At 36.6% G+C, this 16188-nt stretch overlaps 2 protein-coding genes across 2 annotated transcripts in view; one reads left to right on the top strand and one right to left on the bottom strand.

Moving 5' to 3' along the window:
* The window catches only part of LOC150094329 (ubiquitin-conjugating enzyme E2 J1-like), a 246020-nt gene that overhangs the window by 26921 nt on the left and 202911 nt on the right, over window positions 1–16188 (bottom strand). The window lies entirely within an intron of this gene.
* LOC150094330 (mitogen-activated protein kinase kinase kinase 4-like) overlaps window positions 1–16188 on the top strand; it is a 104439-nt gene that overhangs the window by 26887 nt on the left and 61364 nt on the right. The window contains exon 4 of the mRNA XM_090412402.1: window positions 9479–9649. Coding sequence (XP_090268528.1) covers window positions 9479–9649 — 171 coding nt within the window. The remainder of the gene's footprint in view (window positions 1–9478; window positions 9650–16188) is intronic.

Here is a 16188-nt window from a genome sequence, read left to right as displayed (position 1 = left end):
TTCCTGTATATATCAGGAATTTGATGATGATGTATTTACAAGAATAAAGAATAGTAATTTATTATTTCAAATATTTTAACCAGAAATTAACTGGTTATCATCAGTGCATCAGCAAAATCACAAGGTGAAGATAGGAAAAAATGTTAATCCTATTTATAGAACTGAGCCACATGTTGCAATTGCTACCATGTAGGTGGTTACAAAATAAAATGAAACTGCAATTAAAATAATTAATATTTGAAATAAGATAATACAATAGAAATTACATAAAACGATTGAATGACAATGCATCATATATTAAATATAATAATAATAATAATATATATATATATATATATATATATATATAATGGGAGAGAGGAAAAAGAAGTAAAGCATGCTATTGCTTTCATTTATGAGAAACTCTCTCAAACCTTTTCCATGGACAGACAGTTCAGACTTAAGTTTGGGCAATGTTTTAAGTTTAGCGTAGAAGTGTTCAGCTGTTTCTAAATAACTGCTCAAAACTAAACTGGAACCATTGTAAGAGGCAAATATTGGACCAAAGGATACTATGTTAAGTCTCCATCCACTTCACCCATGCTGTGCAAGGCCAGATTTTTTTGGTGTATTGTTGCCGATATAAGAATGGTGTTCTTGAAGTCATTTTCCAACCGAACATCCTATTTACATCCAATCACACTGAATATGGTGAACAGCAGGGGGGGAAATGGCTGTATATCTCTTTCGTGGATTCAACTTATGGATTCAACTTTATCTTTTCAGGATCTTTGCAATTGCCTCCATGATGCTTGTGATGTGTGTGATAGGGACTTGCTGTGCAGGTTCAGGGTTCTTAGGAACCATTTTAAAAGGCCTAAACTGGAACCATTGTAAAAGACAAATATTGGACCAGAGGATACTATGGTCAGTCTCCATCCACCTCACCCATGCTGTGCAAGGCCAGATGGGGATTGTCAGGATCAGATTTTCACTTTACGACAGATAGTTGAAAAATCATGGGAATCATGCTGAACCTGGTGAACACCAGACAGGGGAAAGGGCTGTATACGAAGGTGATCAAAAGTTCTCGGCCTAACAATGAAAATACAAATTTATAATTTCAAAATTATTTTTATTTTTCAACATAACCTCCCTTAAGACTAATACATTTATTCCAGTGATGCTCCACCGCCATTATCCCGTCCCTGTAGTGGTTCTTGGTAAGATCTGCAAAATACCCCTCTACAGCTGCAATCATGTCTTGATTCAAAGAAACACGCTGACCAGCGAGGAAGAGATAGAAGTCAGAGGGGGCCAAATCTGGGGAATAGGGTGGATGTTCCAACAATTCATAGTGCAGATCCCTTAATTTTCCAATTGCCAAAACACCTTTGTGTGCAGATGCATTATCCCGATGAAAGATGATTTTTTTCTTCTGCAAACTGGGTCTTTTCTCACAAATTTTTTCATGTAGTCTGGTTAAAAGATCGGAATAATATTCCCTGGTTATTGTTTTACCCTTTTCAAGATAATTAATAAACAAAATGCCTTTAGCATCCCAAAACACCGATGCCATGATCTTTCCTGCTGATGGAACCGACTTTCTTTGATGCTGAACAACCAGCTTCTGTTCCACTGTTTTGACTGCTGTTTGGATTGTGGTGTATAATGGTGAATCCAAGTCTCATCCATAGTAATAAATTGACGTACAAAATCACTTTTATTCTTGTTAAAATGCTCCAAGCACTGTTCAGAGATTTTCATGCAAGTCCATTTTTGATCTGCTGTGAGCAAGCTCGGCACCCATTTTGCACAAAACATTTTCATTGGAAATTCTTTATGCAAAATATATCCTGCACATTCTTTTGAAATGGCTATAGTCCCAGCAATTTCATGCACTTTGACTCACCGGTCATCCAATACCATATCGTGCACGTGATCAATAATTTCTGGTTGTGTTACACTTTTTGGATATCCTTCGCGTGGATCATCTTCAAGGCTGGTACGGCCACGTTTAAACTTGGAAGCCCAATTCTTAATTGTCGAAAACGAAGGAGAAGAGTGCCCATAAACTTTTATGAACTTCGAATGAATTTCTTTTAGCGTTAAACCTTCTTTTACAAAGAATTGTATAACCGCACAATACTCAATTTTATCCATTTCAAGGAGTACAGACAAAACTTTTGCTTCAGACAGCTGTATAAAACAAACTACTTGATAGAATGACTTGCAATTTCACATAGATGCTTATGACAGATGTACCAGCTTAGAAAAAAAAAATCTTGCCGAGTAGTGTTGCTATCTATGGTCGAGGCCGAGAACTTTTCAGACCACTCTCATACCTTTCATGGACAGTAACCAGGAGGAGATGTTGTTGAAAGGGTAGAATGTATGGATTAAACTTTATTTTTTCAGGATCTTTGCAATTGCCTCCAAGATTCCTGTGATGTGTGATAGGGACTTGGTGTGCAGGTTCAGGGTTCTTAGGGACCCCTTGTAAGTATACAGGATGCATTTAAACTTCCTTGAGGTGAAGCCATTCTAGAGTATGATACATTGGATATGCACAGTTCTTGGTAGAGATCCTTAGAATTTTAGCAGATAACATCTGCTCTGTTGAGCAAAGATTTGAAGATGCGTATTTTTTATTTTATTTTATTATTTATTTATTTATTATTATTTTTTTTTTTTGAGATAGATGAGAGGCCGAATCACGTATGTAGCAGCATATATAGGTTGGTTTATAGTGAACAGGAAATGAGGATGTCCAGGAAGGCTAATATTTCCTCCTTTTCATTTTCCTTGGTGAAGTTGCTGAAGATGCTTTTGAGTCTGGCCAGATAGCAAATACATCATCCATATAGTATACCCAGAAGGAAGGTTGAGGTTGTATTGAGTGGAACAGAAAGTTTTGAAGATGTTCCAAGTAGAAATTGAGAAGTACAGGTGATTAATGGTTTGTGAATGACCATCTTGTAGACTCCCTGTTCTCCTCAATACTACCTCAACCTTCCTTCTGGGTATGCTACATGGATAATATGTTTGGTTCGCACCTTGCCATAGTCAGAAGTATCTCTACTGACTTTCTTAACCAAAATCAATAGCTTACACCATGTATCAACTTCATCATGGAAAATGAAAAGGAGAGAATATTAGCCTTCCTGGACATCTTCCTTTCTTATACCCAATCTGAAATACTTAAAACAACTGTTTGCTGTGAACCTACTTTGACTAGCTGCGATATACAACAAGATTCAACCTATTCATCTAAATAAAAAATAGTCATCTTCAAATCTTTGCTCAATAGAATACGTTATCTGCTCTAAGTCAGAGGATCTCCACCAAAAACTGCACACATTGAATGCATCATACTCCAGAATGGCTTCACCTCAAGGAAGTTTAAATGTATCTTGGACAGTTATAAGAGCCTATCCCTAAGAACCATGAACCTGTACGGCAAGTCCTTATCCCATACATAGCAGACATCTTGGAGGCAATTGCAAAGATCCTGAAAATGTAGTTATAGTCCTTACATTCTTTCCTAGTTACCATCCATAAAAGATACACAGCCCCCTTCTCTTTCTCCCTCCCTCCTTGGTATTTACCAAGTTCAATGTGATTGCCTATGTTCGTACTTTGGACAAAGAGGATCAGCAACAATACACCTGAAAAATCTATCCTTGCATGGAGTGAATGGACACTGACCATGATATTTAAAGAGAATGCTGAAACACTTCTACACCATTCCTAACTTAAATTAAAATTAACTGTCTGTCCATGACAAAGGTAAGCAGCAATAGCATGCTTCCATTCTTTTTTTCTCTCTCTCCAACTGTATTATTATTTTTTTATATATAATGCTGAGTTATTCATTTTATTTATTTAATTGTTATTATTTTAGTTTTAGCTTTATTTGCAATCTCATCTTATTTTGTAACCACTCATATGGTGGCACTCCAGCTCATGGCTCAGTTCTTAGCCAGACACCAACTACCCTGCAGTTGGTCTCTGGGTATATTTGGAACCTTCCTCCTCAATCCATGTTTCTGACTTTTTTGAAATTGATCTGATGGCTCTTGAGCACTGTGCTTACTGCTGTCCATTGCTCCTTAGCTTGCAAGATAAGGGTCTTGGGGTTTGTAGTTTCAGCACATGATGGTTTCTTCTGCCATTTTTTGTTTCTGACTTTGTGGAACCTTTCATGTTCCTCAGCTGTTTCCTGATTCAAATCTGAGCCAGTTTATCCAAGTTAGACTTTTGTCAGTTGTCAATGTCTAGTTTTTTATTTGCCATTAGCCTCTCAAAATTCAACCTCTAGTTGGTTGAGCCATTTCTTCCAAAATTTCATAGCCTTCCAAACATTGTGATTGCATAGATAGTGCAGTTGTAAATTCCAAAAGTTACTTAGTATAATCTGAAAGAAGGAAGGGGGAAAAAAAGAAGATAATAGAATAGATAACTGATAACTAACAAGTACTTATCTCACTCTCTATGAACCATTTGTATTGTGATTCTGGTATTTTTTTTATTGTTCCTCTTCATCTTTTTTTCCTCTCTAATTCTTGTTTTCATTTCTTGTTGTATTTTACTTTCCTGTCTTAACCTACAGTCACTTGGGCCCAAAATCCTTTTGCCATATCTGCTTGTGCAGTGTTGAGCCATGGACATAAGAAAGAATACCAGTGTTTGCCTAATTTTGCCTCTTGATTACTAATTTTTATGCTGTACGTAATTAATATATATAAATATATTCTTTATGATACACAGCATAATCTCTCCTTTGTCATCCATATTAGTAAAATATGGTGCTTGTTTCCATTCTCACAAGATGATAATAACATTTAGAATTATTAGGTCACCCCTTTTTTTTTTTTAAATCTGCATTTATAGATGGTAACAAGAGGACTCTTTTATAACAGGCCTAATCCAATTAAAATCTCCTTGCTGACTTTATAATTTAAATTAAAATATAAATTGCTTTTTTGAAACCTTGTTCACTATTTTTATACATTGCTGACCATTCTGTACATCCTTTCAAAATTTAGCCATTTATGATATTTTTCAATACAAGAGTATATACACATAGTGCAATGCCAAACTCTTTCTAAAGGATCACCTGATGATGTACATCCCAGTTTAGTGGTTTCTCTAGACATATGGAAATTTTAATGTCTTATGAGAGTCATTTGAAAATCTGGAAGTGTTTTTTTTTTGTTTGTTTGTTTGTTTTTAGATTGTGTAGTGTCTGAGAATTTAAAAATAATTTTTGTTATATCCAGAAGGTGAAAAAAGAACTTTCTATACCATTTCAAGGGCTTACCTTAAATTTCATGTCTGTCCTGTTTACTGCTCCCATTCATAATGCATTTTATTACACAATTAAAGCTTCATTATCTGCTGATTAGTCTGCCTGTTTCTCTGTTCACTTTCCATTTCATAATGTGGCATGCCAACCCACCTATCTGTCCACCTGATATCATGTTATACATTTTGCCTCTACCTGTTTCTTTTCCAATTTCTCTCTGAATTTTGTTTGTTCAAGATATGTTTTGGTTTTTTCTAACTGTCCCTTGTGCAGCCATTCATAAAGGAGAGGACTTGAATACCAGTTATCTGTCCACAAAATATGATTTTAATGAATAGTTCACCATCAGTGTTTGTACTTCTACCCCAGAAACCCACTCCAAATTCATATTTTGAAATTATGTCAGTATTTGCACATTCAAATATCCTGTCTCACATTCATGTAATACAAACATTTTTATGCCAAATTTGTCTTTTTAATGATTTGGATTGACAGAAAGGGGGGGGGGAACCCTTGTTTGAATACAGATGTTTTCGAAGAGGGTAAACACTTCCTGATGTGATCAGTTATAGGTTTCACTTTGTAAAATATTTCATCTTGAGGCTGATTGTCATTGAGATGTAATAAATGCAAAAGCAACAAATATTCTCCAATTGTTAGTTGCTGTTTTTTTACTCTTACCATCAGCATAGTAATGCAAAGAAAATGTCTAGCTATTCCAGAGTGTGGTGTAGGTGGCAGATTTTTAGTGAGGAAAATATAGTAGCTATTGGTTTCTTGTTATCATGCCATCTCTAGATATCATGCAGCAAATAGCTGCATGATATCTAGAGGGTAAAAACAGCTGAAAATATTCAAATATTGATTCTGTATTGATACGAAATATGTCTATCAGGATTATCAAACTGGTGTAATTAAGGATTTGAACATACCAGTTCACAACTTGAACTGGTCAGTATGATTTCTTTTTGTTGCTGGTGAATCATTATTTACACTTTTTAGGAAAAGTCGATGCTTTCACTCACTGAAATTCATCATTAATTCTGAAGTTTATGTGATACTCTATAGTTCCACATTGGTAAATACCACTGTCTACTGGTAAACACCATTTTTACTATCCCTGGTAGGATAGATGATTGGCTAGGAGATGTCTTCTATGTGCACTCTGGTAAATATAGGCAGAAGTGCTAGAGTTTAGCTGAATTATGTTTCTAATAGATATCACCACTAAATTCAAACATGTTTAAATATTGCTTCACTGAGACTTTTTAATGTAAAAACATGTAAAAATGATTTTAAAAGGAGGTTAGCAGTTATTACAAACATACTTTTTCAGCAGTGAAAAGGTTAATTGTGAACTGGCACTCATTTATTCTAGTAGATAACAAAATTAGTGATTAGTAATTAAAATGGTCAGTGACCAACTGATTTAGTTCATACTCTTGATTATGTTGATGACAATCTAGTTGGCCATATGGATGGCATTTTCATGTTCTGTCTAACAAGCCATGAGTTCAAATCCTACTGTGATAAAACTTGAATGTTTATGAATGTTTTTAGGTGGTATATAATATTACTGTTGATATGAGACTTGCATTCCTGTTTAATTTCGTCAACAAATAAGAATTTTTTATTACTGGAATTACAGTAATTGACATTTTGTGGTTCTCGATCCAATGTACTTTACAGAAAATTTCATCCTTTAAGTTTGTTTGTTTGATGTTGTTGTTTTTTAATAAAGAATATTAAAGAAGTTCATTTATGTGTATCTTGTAAGTCCATGTTCACTGACATCACTCATATGATAAGTCATATTTTCATTAATATAAATATGAAACAGGACAAGCAAGGATAAAAAGGGGACAAGATAAAAAGTACCTCCTTGTTGCTACATATCTTTATGTTAATTTGACTCGGTGGATTAGGGAGAAATGCTGATCAGTAGCTTTGGTTGAGAGGGGGGGGGGTAGTGATTTAGAATCTGCCATAAAACTTGCATCCCATTCTCTTGATCTTCCAACATGTACTCCATCATCACTGTAAGATATTGTGGTACTGATGATAATCCTCTTGATTTCATTGTAGATAAGCCATCATCAATCTGATTCATTTATGAAATCAACAATTTCCATCTTAATCAACAGGTAGGAATCAAACAATTTTCTTAAAGATTTGAATTTATCTTAACAACAGTCTTAGAAGTTCTAGGATCTCATCTTCAACAATGGAACTTGGTTAATTTCCAGGACCAAATGTCTTTTAGATGGACACAAAATCTTAGTTTTCATACTTGGATAAAAATGCAGTTTGTTAATGCTAATGATATAATTGACCCCTTTAATGAAATGAATAATGTTTTCATTGACTAAATGAGTGGCAGTTGTTTATGTCCTCTTTGAAAACAAGCTTAAAAGCAGTTATGTTGTATAATAGAAACAAGAAACCTTCCATAACCTCGCACACTCATGTATGACAGACACTTTGAAAATATGTCCCAGTTGCATCTTATTAAACAGAAGAAATTCAAAATAGAAAGATTCTGTCCATTTAAAGGAAGTTTTTGTTCACATTAGGAACAAAAACTTCCCTCTCCTGGCAGGCAGAGCTCAGACCACAGAAATGGTTTGTAATATTGGATGATTTGCTCTGGTGATTTTTTTTTAAACTCAGCATTATGGTTATAGAGCATTATGATTTATCAGTAATTTTTATAGCAGTGTTTGCTATAGTGAAAGTTGACTGCATTAAACAATATATATTTTTTTATAATTATCATATTTATTAAGTCTGTAGAGCACTTCAGTACCGATTATATGAAATTTTCAGGTACATTCCTTTTCCCAAGTTGTTGAATTAATAGAACAAATCCAAATAACAATTTATAAAGGTGTGCAGCTCTGCTAATAACATTGTTTCATGCAATATACTCTTAAGGGAAATAATCATGAGTAGCCCAGTACAAGACTTCATTATCACTTTCCCATTTACAGTTGGTTTCCTATTTGGTGTCTCTTATTTGTTAGGTTCCCAACTTGACAAACTTTTACTTTCAGTCTTCTTTTGAGGGACTACTAACAGCTTTATTACTAATCTTTTTCCTCTCCTGTTTTGCTTAAATGGCCGTATCATTGTACGTTAGATTCCATTTACACATCTTTTTTAATGCTATTAATATCGCATTGTATTAGGTATCTTCATTTTTCAAGTAGTTCTCCCATTGATGACTTCCATTTCTGATTTGCTATCATATCTACATTTGTTCAATATCTAAGCAGATGCTTACCAATAGCCACACTGTGGGGACTGAAAAGTTTAGAAACCTTAATTCTTTCAAGTTCCATATGGGGTTGGAGGTCTCCTTTTAGTTATCTAGATTCTATCTTTAAGTATTCTTCAGTCTTAAATTATAAGCATTATTTTATTATGTTGTAATTCTTATAATGTTATTTCCTCAGAATTTATAAAATTTCTCTTATTTTATTGCTGTGAACTATCCTCTGAAAGATTTATTTCATTTTTTTATATAATATAAAATATTTATCTAATTACTTAAATTAAGGGAATATTAAATCCCACATAGTTTTAAAACCGAATAAGAAACTCAAAGATTGGAATCAGAGAGTTTCTTGCCGAATATAGTAAACTATAAAGTATTGGCGACACCGATAATGTTTTCATTGCCTAAATGAAGCTTATTAGCTCTTTATATTTAAGGAACTTAATGGTTGCACCTGTTTGGATAACTCGTTCGCAGAGTATATAAGTTCTTTTCGCTATACACTTTGGTATTAGGTCTAGCTACTCACTGATGATGCCTCAAAAAAGGCTGAAACCGGTCTGGTGTAGTGACCTCCCTCCATAATGTAATAACAGCATACATTTCCTAGGAAATGTGTTTTTACATTATGGAAAATACCTAAGAATAGCGATCTGAACTTCCCCCCACCTTTGCAACGAGTTGCCCGGTACTGTACTACGTACTAGGATCACTTGCATTTGCTAACGCTAGTGTCGCCGATACTTTATAGTTTACTATATTCGGCAAGAAACTCTGATTCCAATCTTTGAGTTTCTTATTCGGTTTTAAAACTATGTGGGATTTAATATCCCCTTAATTTAAGTAATGTTTTCATTGCCGAAATGAAGCTTATTAGCTCTTTATATTTAAGTATTTATCTAATTCTTGTACAGAACTTCCCATATCTCGTGTGAGAAGAGCCATTCAGAGCCTTGAAGAAAAACAGCAAATTAAACTAAAGGATAAAAATTTAATTGGAGAAGTCAGTTCTGTTATTCAACAGACACCATTCCACATTAGTGCACGAAGAGTTACTTTTCCTTGGCAGAGAGGATTTAAAATAGGTAAGTAAACAATATATATATTAAAGCATCAGTATACAATTTAATAATACTTTAGTAGTTCTTTAGCAGTTCTGAGATCTGTGAGATTTCAAGACTATTATCACACATCTTGCAATCAAATGCTGCATCCTGGAATTGGGAAATTCCAAAAGGGTCAGCAAGCCACTTCATGCCTCCAATAAGCAAAGTAGTTTCAAAGGGATATGGCATATCTAAAAAGCATTGCTGCCACAAAAGCATACCTCCTTGATAGAAATGGTATCTAGACCTCTAGTTGGCAAATGTCTTTCATTGCCCCTTGAAACCACTTTGCTTATTGGAGGCATGAAGTGGCTTGCTGACCCTTTTGGAATCTCCCAATTCCAGGATGCAGCATTAAAATGGTTCTGCAGTTTAGTTCTATGTAGTATCTAGGACTGAACCTGATAGCAATGAATCTGGAGGTTTCACTCAGCTAGGTGGGCTCAGCCAGTCCTAAGAGACAGTTGAGCTACAGGGGAACCCCATACAAATAAATTAAAAAAAAAAAATTTAAAAAAATTCAGCTAGTGATAAGTCTTGTTGCCACGTGCTCTGCCAGTTCATGCCTGGGGGAGGTGGGGGGAGTCAGACTCTGGTGGTATGCAGAAGTAACAGTCAAGGCAATGCACAGACCGGAGACTGAGTTCACTTTTGCTGCCAATCACAAAAAATCACTCGTAAAAAAAAAAAAAAAAAAAAAAAAAAAAAATCTAACCAAAAAATCTTACAAAAAAAAATCTGTATTCATTTTACTAACATGTGACTTTAACAGCAATACAAATGATGCGCACAACCACCTGCAGTCATCTCAGCTGGACTGATTATTTCTAATCAAACCTCAACTACTGTTCATCTCAGCTTCCCAAATAACACCTTACATAGTTCCTTCTGCTACAATAGCAGCACTTGTTTCATCAGAGCTGATATGTATGCTTTTGGTATAGTTTTGTGGCTGCAATACTTATCAGATATGCCAATATCCCTTTGTGGCAACAGACTACATCATGGGTAGGTGGGGTTGATTTGACTGCTAGAAGATATGTGTGATGATAGTCTTGAAATCCCATGTCAAAAAATCTTAAATCCCTCTCACTACCTGTTTGTTCTACTTTGACTCAATTTCCTTACTAAATCACATTCATTTGCTATCATTCTCCAAATTCTGATAACCATACTGACCTTTTGGACAATCAATCTCTAAAGCTTGATTTTATGCAGCCATTATGCCGAAAAAGTGAGTCTTCTTTTTTTTGAGACTTCATTATCAACAACTCAAGCTGACTTTCCTTCCCTAGTTCCACCCATCGAGTAGGCAGGTATGCCAACGTATTTGCCATCAGTCACCTAACAGGATAAGTCCATCTGCTTACCAGAATGCCAGCCAGTCTTCTTTGTCCTGCCAACACCCTTGATCTCTTTTTACCAACTTCATTCCAAATACACTGCGGATATAATTTCCCCTCTTTGGCAACTCCGGTCGCAACCTCATCCAAGTCTTCTTCGCCCTACAAATCTGTCTTGTATCCTTTGGCATTAAAGAGTAACAGAGGGGATAGCCTCTGTGACTTCTACTTTTCTTTCTGTGATCTAACTACTGTTTTTTGTTCTCCTGATCCAAAGAACTGCTCAGATCAAAAAGGCCTTTATCCCTTATTCCACCCAATATTCTCAGCTACTATTCAAGCCTTGTTTCACCAACATGTGTCAGTGCAGTCAGCAAAACCCCAGTATCTCACTCAGCTTACATTATGGCTAAACAAATCCAAATCACATTGTGAAATGGCCAAATGATGGAAATCAAGTCCTCTTGGCTACCCACCAAAGCCATTGGAATGCAACTTTTTTGCCTATCCATGTTTCCACCACTCGTGTTCAGATGGTACTATGGTACTATAGTAGCATTGCCCAAAGATAAGGCTGACCTACTTTTCTCTTACAATTCCTGAAATAATGTCCAAGGCCACATTCTCTCCACTTTACATGGGATTACTCACCCAGTTTCTAGCCCTATTCTTCCATTAGAAAGAAACCAGACATCCAAAATAACTTGAACAAAAATAAGGCATCTCATCCTGATGGTATCCCCCTGTTATGCTAAAATCTTGTGCTTCAGAACAACAACAATATTATTTTGTCTCTCCAGAAAAAGTGATAAGTCAGCTAGCACACTACCATATAGAAGGCCATTAGCATCAAACTTCTTCACTGCATGGATGAAAAACAGCTAATTAGTAACTGTTAATATGAATTTTGCTAGTCTCGATACACACAGCTGATAATCTAGCCAACCTTTCCACTCAAGCCACAGAAAGGTTTAGAGAAACTTACGTGGTTGCTCTCAACATTTCTAAGGCATTAGATTGGACTTCGTTTATAGATCCTGCTCAGCATACTACACATACAACCACTGAATTAGAACTCTTTATGCACGTGTACATAAACGTTACTTGCTAAATATTTGGTCACATGTGTCACCATGTGTTCTAGGCAACTATTTAAGAATGCTGCTGTAATCATCACTGTTGTTGATGACAGTGGGAAAACAAAGGATCTTTTAGACTTTGATAAAAGGGCTTATTGTGAATGCCCATCTGGCTGGAGCCACTGATTTGAACACAGCACAGCTAACTGGTTGCTCAAAAGGTGGGATATCCTGGGTGTTTAATTAAGTGGAAAAATAACCCATATTGCTTGTTTAAGAGGCATAACTGTATTCCTAAGACAGTCTGTCAGGAATGATATTGCTGTCATCTGAGAAGGATTGTACAGAAAAACAGAACTTCCTGTGTGCAGCAATTGACCGAAGCATTTAATGAAGGCTGTTCCCGACCCATATCTCACCAAACTATATGCAAGGATTTGAAAGGATCAGTATTGGCAGTCACTGAAGGTGGTACAACATGATATTAAATAAGTTTCTAATTCAGTAGCTGGTATGTGTACCATCTTATTGTCTCCTTCTACTCTTTGCAGTTGAGTTACCAGCTTCTCTTGTTGCTCACTACATGTCATGGTAGATAGTTTCTTCTCCACAGCTTTCCCTACCATTGCAGGAGGACTCCAGAACTCTGTTTTCACCTGTCCTCATCTTCCTGTAGATAAATGACTTGCTCTCACCAACTTCAAATCCTATCCATAGCTTTGCTGATGACAGTACAAACTCAATTTTCTTTTTCATTTGACAAACCTCTATTGCCAAAATATTAGAAGCCACAAGATCAACCATAGCCAGTGCCATAAACTCTGATCTCTGTTATACTTCAGTGTGAGCAGAATTTTGCAAGCTTCACTGTTATCAAAATTGAGTCCTATCTAATTTCTCACAAGAAAGATCTTGCTTCACTCTTCCTAACTTTCAATAATACCCAGATATCCAAACATGAATGAGGTCTGTCGTACTGTGTTGAGTCACAGCTTCTGTAGTCAGCTGCTCATTGCACTACTTTTCACCTGTATAACTGCACACTGTATAAATATGACATCCACCCAACCATGTAATATTGCTCACACGTTTGGACTGGTGCACCTAAATACTCTAAGATTGCCTGACTCTTCAGAAGAGAGTGATCCAGCTGATTGATACCTTTCAGAGTTCTACTCCATTTCCTCTCTCACAGAGATCCAGTTTCTGCCATATGCTTGTTCTAGTACTTCTCTAAATGGTGCCAGACATTTCTTATAGATCTTAACTATAAAACTTCATTAATTTTCATCCAGTCAGAGTGGAATTATTAATATCATTTTGAAACTTCTTTACCAAAATTTTCTAATAAAAGTGAACCAGTTGGTACTAAAACTGAACCTCATAGACAACATCTTGGGCATTTCACAAATCCCAAAGTTTATCAAATTCCATTGAGTTAGAGAGTTATTGCAACATATAATTTTGACCCATTGTCCCTTTGTAGTCCCGAATATATTATTATTATTACAGGCAACTCCAAAGAGTCCTTAGACTCATCGAGGGAGGCCCTAACATCATGTCAAGAACAACTATTCAGCATTCACACAGTATCTATCATACTTGGCCTTGAACTCATTTATAGTCATGGCACCCACAACAGACTCTGGCAGCTTATTCCATTCATTCACCACTCTTCAAGTAAAAAACCTAGCTCTAACACCCTTGCTAACCACACTCTTGCCCAGCTTCCATTGACGGACCCTAGTCCTCCCAACACCAGTCCTATTCTCAAAAATATCTTCTGAATTAATCTTATAGAAACCCTTCAGTAATTTGAATGTCTCAATCATATCACCCCTTTTCTGCCTATCAACCAATTTCTGCAGCCCACAAATCTTCAACCTGTTCTCATAAGGTTCATTCCATAGACTTGCTATCATCTTGGTCACTTGTCTCTGGATCCTCTCCACCTCCCCATCAAGAAGAAAGCCAGGCACCCAAATCTGGGCACAGTAGTCTAGATGGGGTCTTATCAAGGCTCAATACAGAGGAACAATAACGTCTTTATCTCTGCTCGTCAAAGTATTTTTCAGCAACCAAGTGATTTGACGAGCTGATTTAGTCACTTTTGCGATGTGCCCCCCAAACTTCAACTCCCTATCCACCAACACTTCCAAATCCCTGGCCTCATCAATCTCCTGAAGTATAGTTCCACCAATTGTGGTATACTGCTGCTAATCTTTTCACCCCAAAATTGCATAACCTTACACTTTGCCACATTAAATCGACATCCATTTTCCTTAGCCCAGTCCTCCAAACTATCCAAATCATCCTGCAAAATTTTGACATCCTGTGCATTCACTATTGCTCTACCCAACTTAGCAACATCAGCAAACAAATGAACAGTTCCTCTCAGATCCTTTCCTATATCGTTAATGAACAAATTAAACAGTAGTGGTCCAAGAACAGAACCCTGCGGCACACCACTAGTCACAGGCCGTCTTTTGGACTCTACTCCTGAATAAACTACCCTCTGATATCTCTCCATCAACCACCCTCCTATTCATCTTCTCACCAACCCTATATCCATCCCCATATGCTGCAGTTTACTGATTAGAATTCCATGCGGTATCCTATCAAAGGCCTTAGCACGGTCCAGTAGAATCACTGTAAACCCATTACCCTTATCCAGTTCAGCCGTCACTATGTTATAAAATGTGAGCAAGTTACTGAGGCACTCACTACGTGTCTTGGTGGCTCCTCATATTTTGCCACCAATGCAGGAGTATCCTAGGGTTCTGTTCTTTCACCCACTCTCTTCCTCTTGTATATAAATGACTTGCTCTCATAGACTTTCAATCCTATCCATAGCTTTGCTGATGACAGTACACTCCATTCCTCCTTTTCATTTGACAGACCTGTTAGTGCTCAAGTATTAGAATCCTCAAGATCTACCATGTCCACGGACCTGAACTCAGATCTTTTAGTTATATCCCAGCATGGCAGGGACAACCTTGTAAACTTCAATGCCACCAAAACTCAGTTCTGTCTGATCTCTTGCATCCCTCCCACCCCCCCTTACCTTTAGTAATACTGAAATATCCAAACATGATCAAATTTCTCTTCTTGGACTGACTTGCACCTTCGATCTTACCTGGCACAACCATATATCAGCTATAGTTTCTGCAGTAGCCAAAAAACTAGGTGTATTTTTTTTGCACAAACACTATTTCACAGCTGCTAACTCTATACAAAGCCCAAATCCACTGCGATGGAATATTGCTCCCATATTTGGGATAGTGCACCAAAATCCTCTCTAAGATTGCTTGATTCTATCCAGAAGAGGGCAGTCCAGCTAATTAATGATCCCTCTCTCATGACCCACTTCAATCCTCATAGATGTTCGTTTTCTGCTTTCCTTTTCTACAGATATTTTCATGGACAGTGCTTTGCTGAATTGGCCACCATTATTCTTCCACTCTCCTCCAAATTCATTAAAACAAGAGCCACTATTAACCAGCACCCTTTTACAGTCCATCTTAAAACTCACCAAACCAACTTCACTGCCTTCTCTTTTATTCCATCTACTTCTGTTCTTTTGAACAGTCTCCTTACTCTGCCTTCCCCAAAGATTACAACCCTCGACTGTTCAAGCAAAATGTGAACAGACTCCTGCTTTCTTCTGTTCCTCTTGCCACACACAGCACTTGTGTGCTATAGGTCTTGTGGCATTTCGTGTGTGGACCAGATATTAAAAAAAAAAAAGCAGCAGCTTTGGAACAGATAGACCATGACTCCGTGTTTTAGCATTTTATGGATACCATGCTGTTTGTTGGGCCTAATGTTGAATACTCGAGTATATATCTTCTGCATGCTGGCTCCCTATAAATAAAAAAAGGTAATGAGCCATTTGACCTTACTGTCTAGGAAGGGCAGGACAGATTATTACTTTTATATTGGGAAGTCTATTTTAGTATGTTGGCAGTTAAAATGCACTAAAATATATATGATGTGCTGCAGTCACAAGTCCAATTAGTAAACACTTCTGCATGGCAACTGGAGTACAAGTTTTCATTCTAGTGTTCTAGTGACAACTTTTGGTTCTTGCATCTTG

This window comes from Typopeltis vanoorti, chromosome 22 (assembly GCF_054136105.1).
Source record: "Typopeltis vanoorti isolate ZY-2024b chromosome 22, IOZ_Tvanoo_1.0, whole genome shotgun sequence".
Taxonomy (NCBI): domain Eukaryota; kingdom Metazoa; phylum Arthropoda; class Arachnida; order Uropygi; family Thelyphonidae; genus Typopeltis; species Typopeltis vanoorti.
The sequence above is the reverse complement of the archived record's forward strand: the minus strand, read 5'-3'. Positions and strand labels throughout refer to the sequence as shown.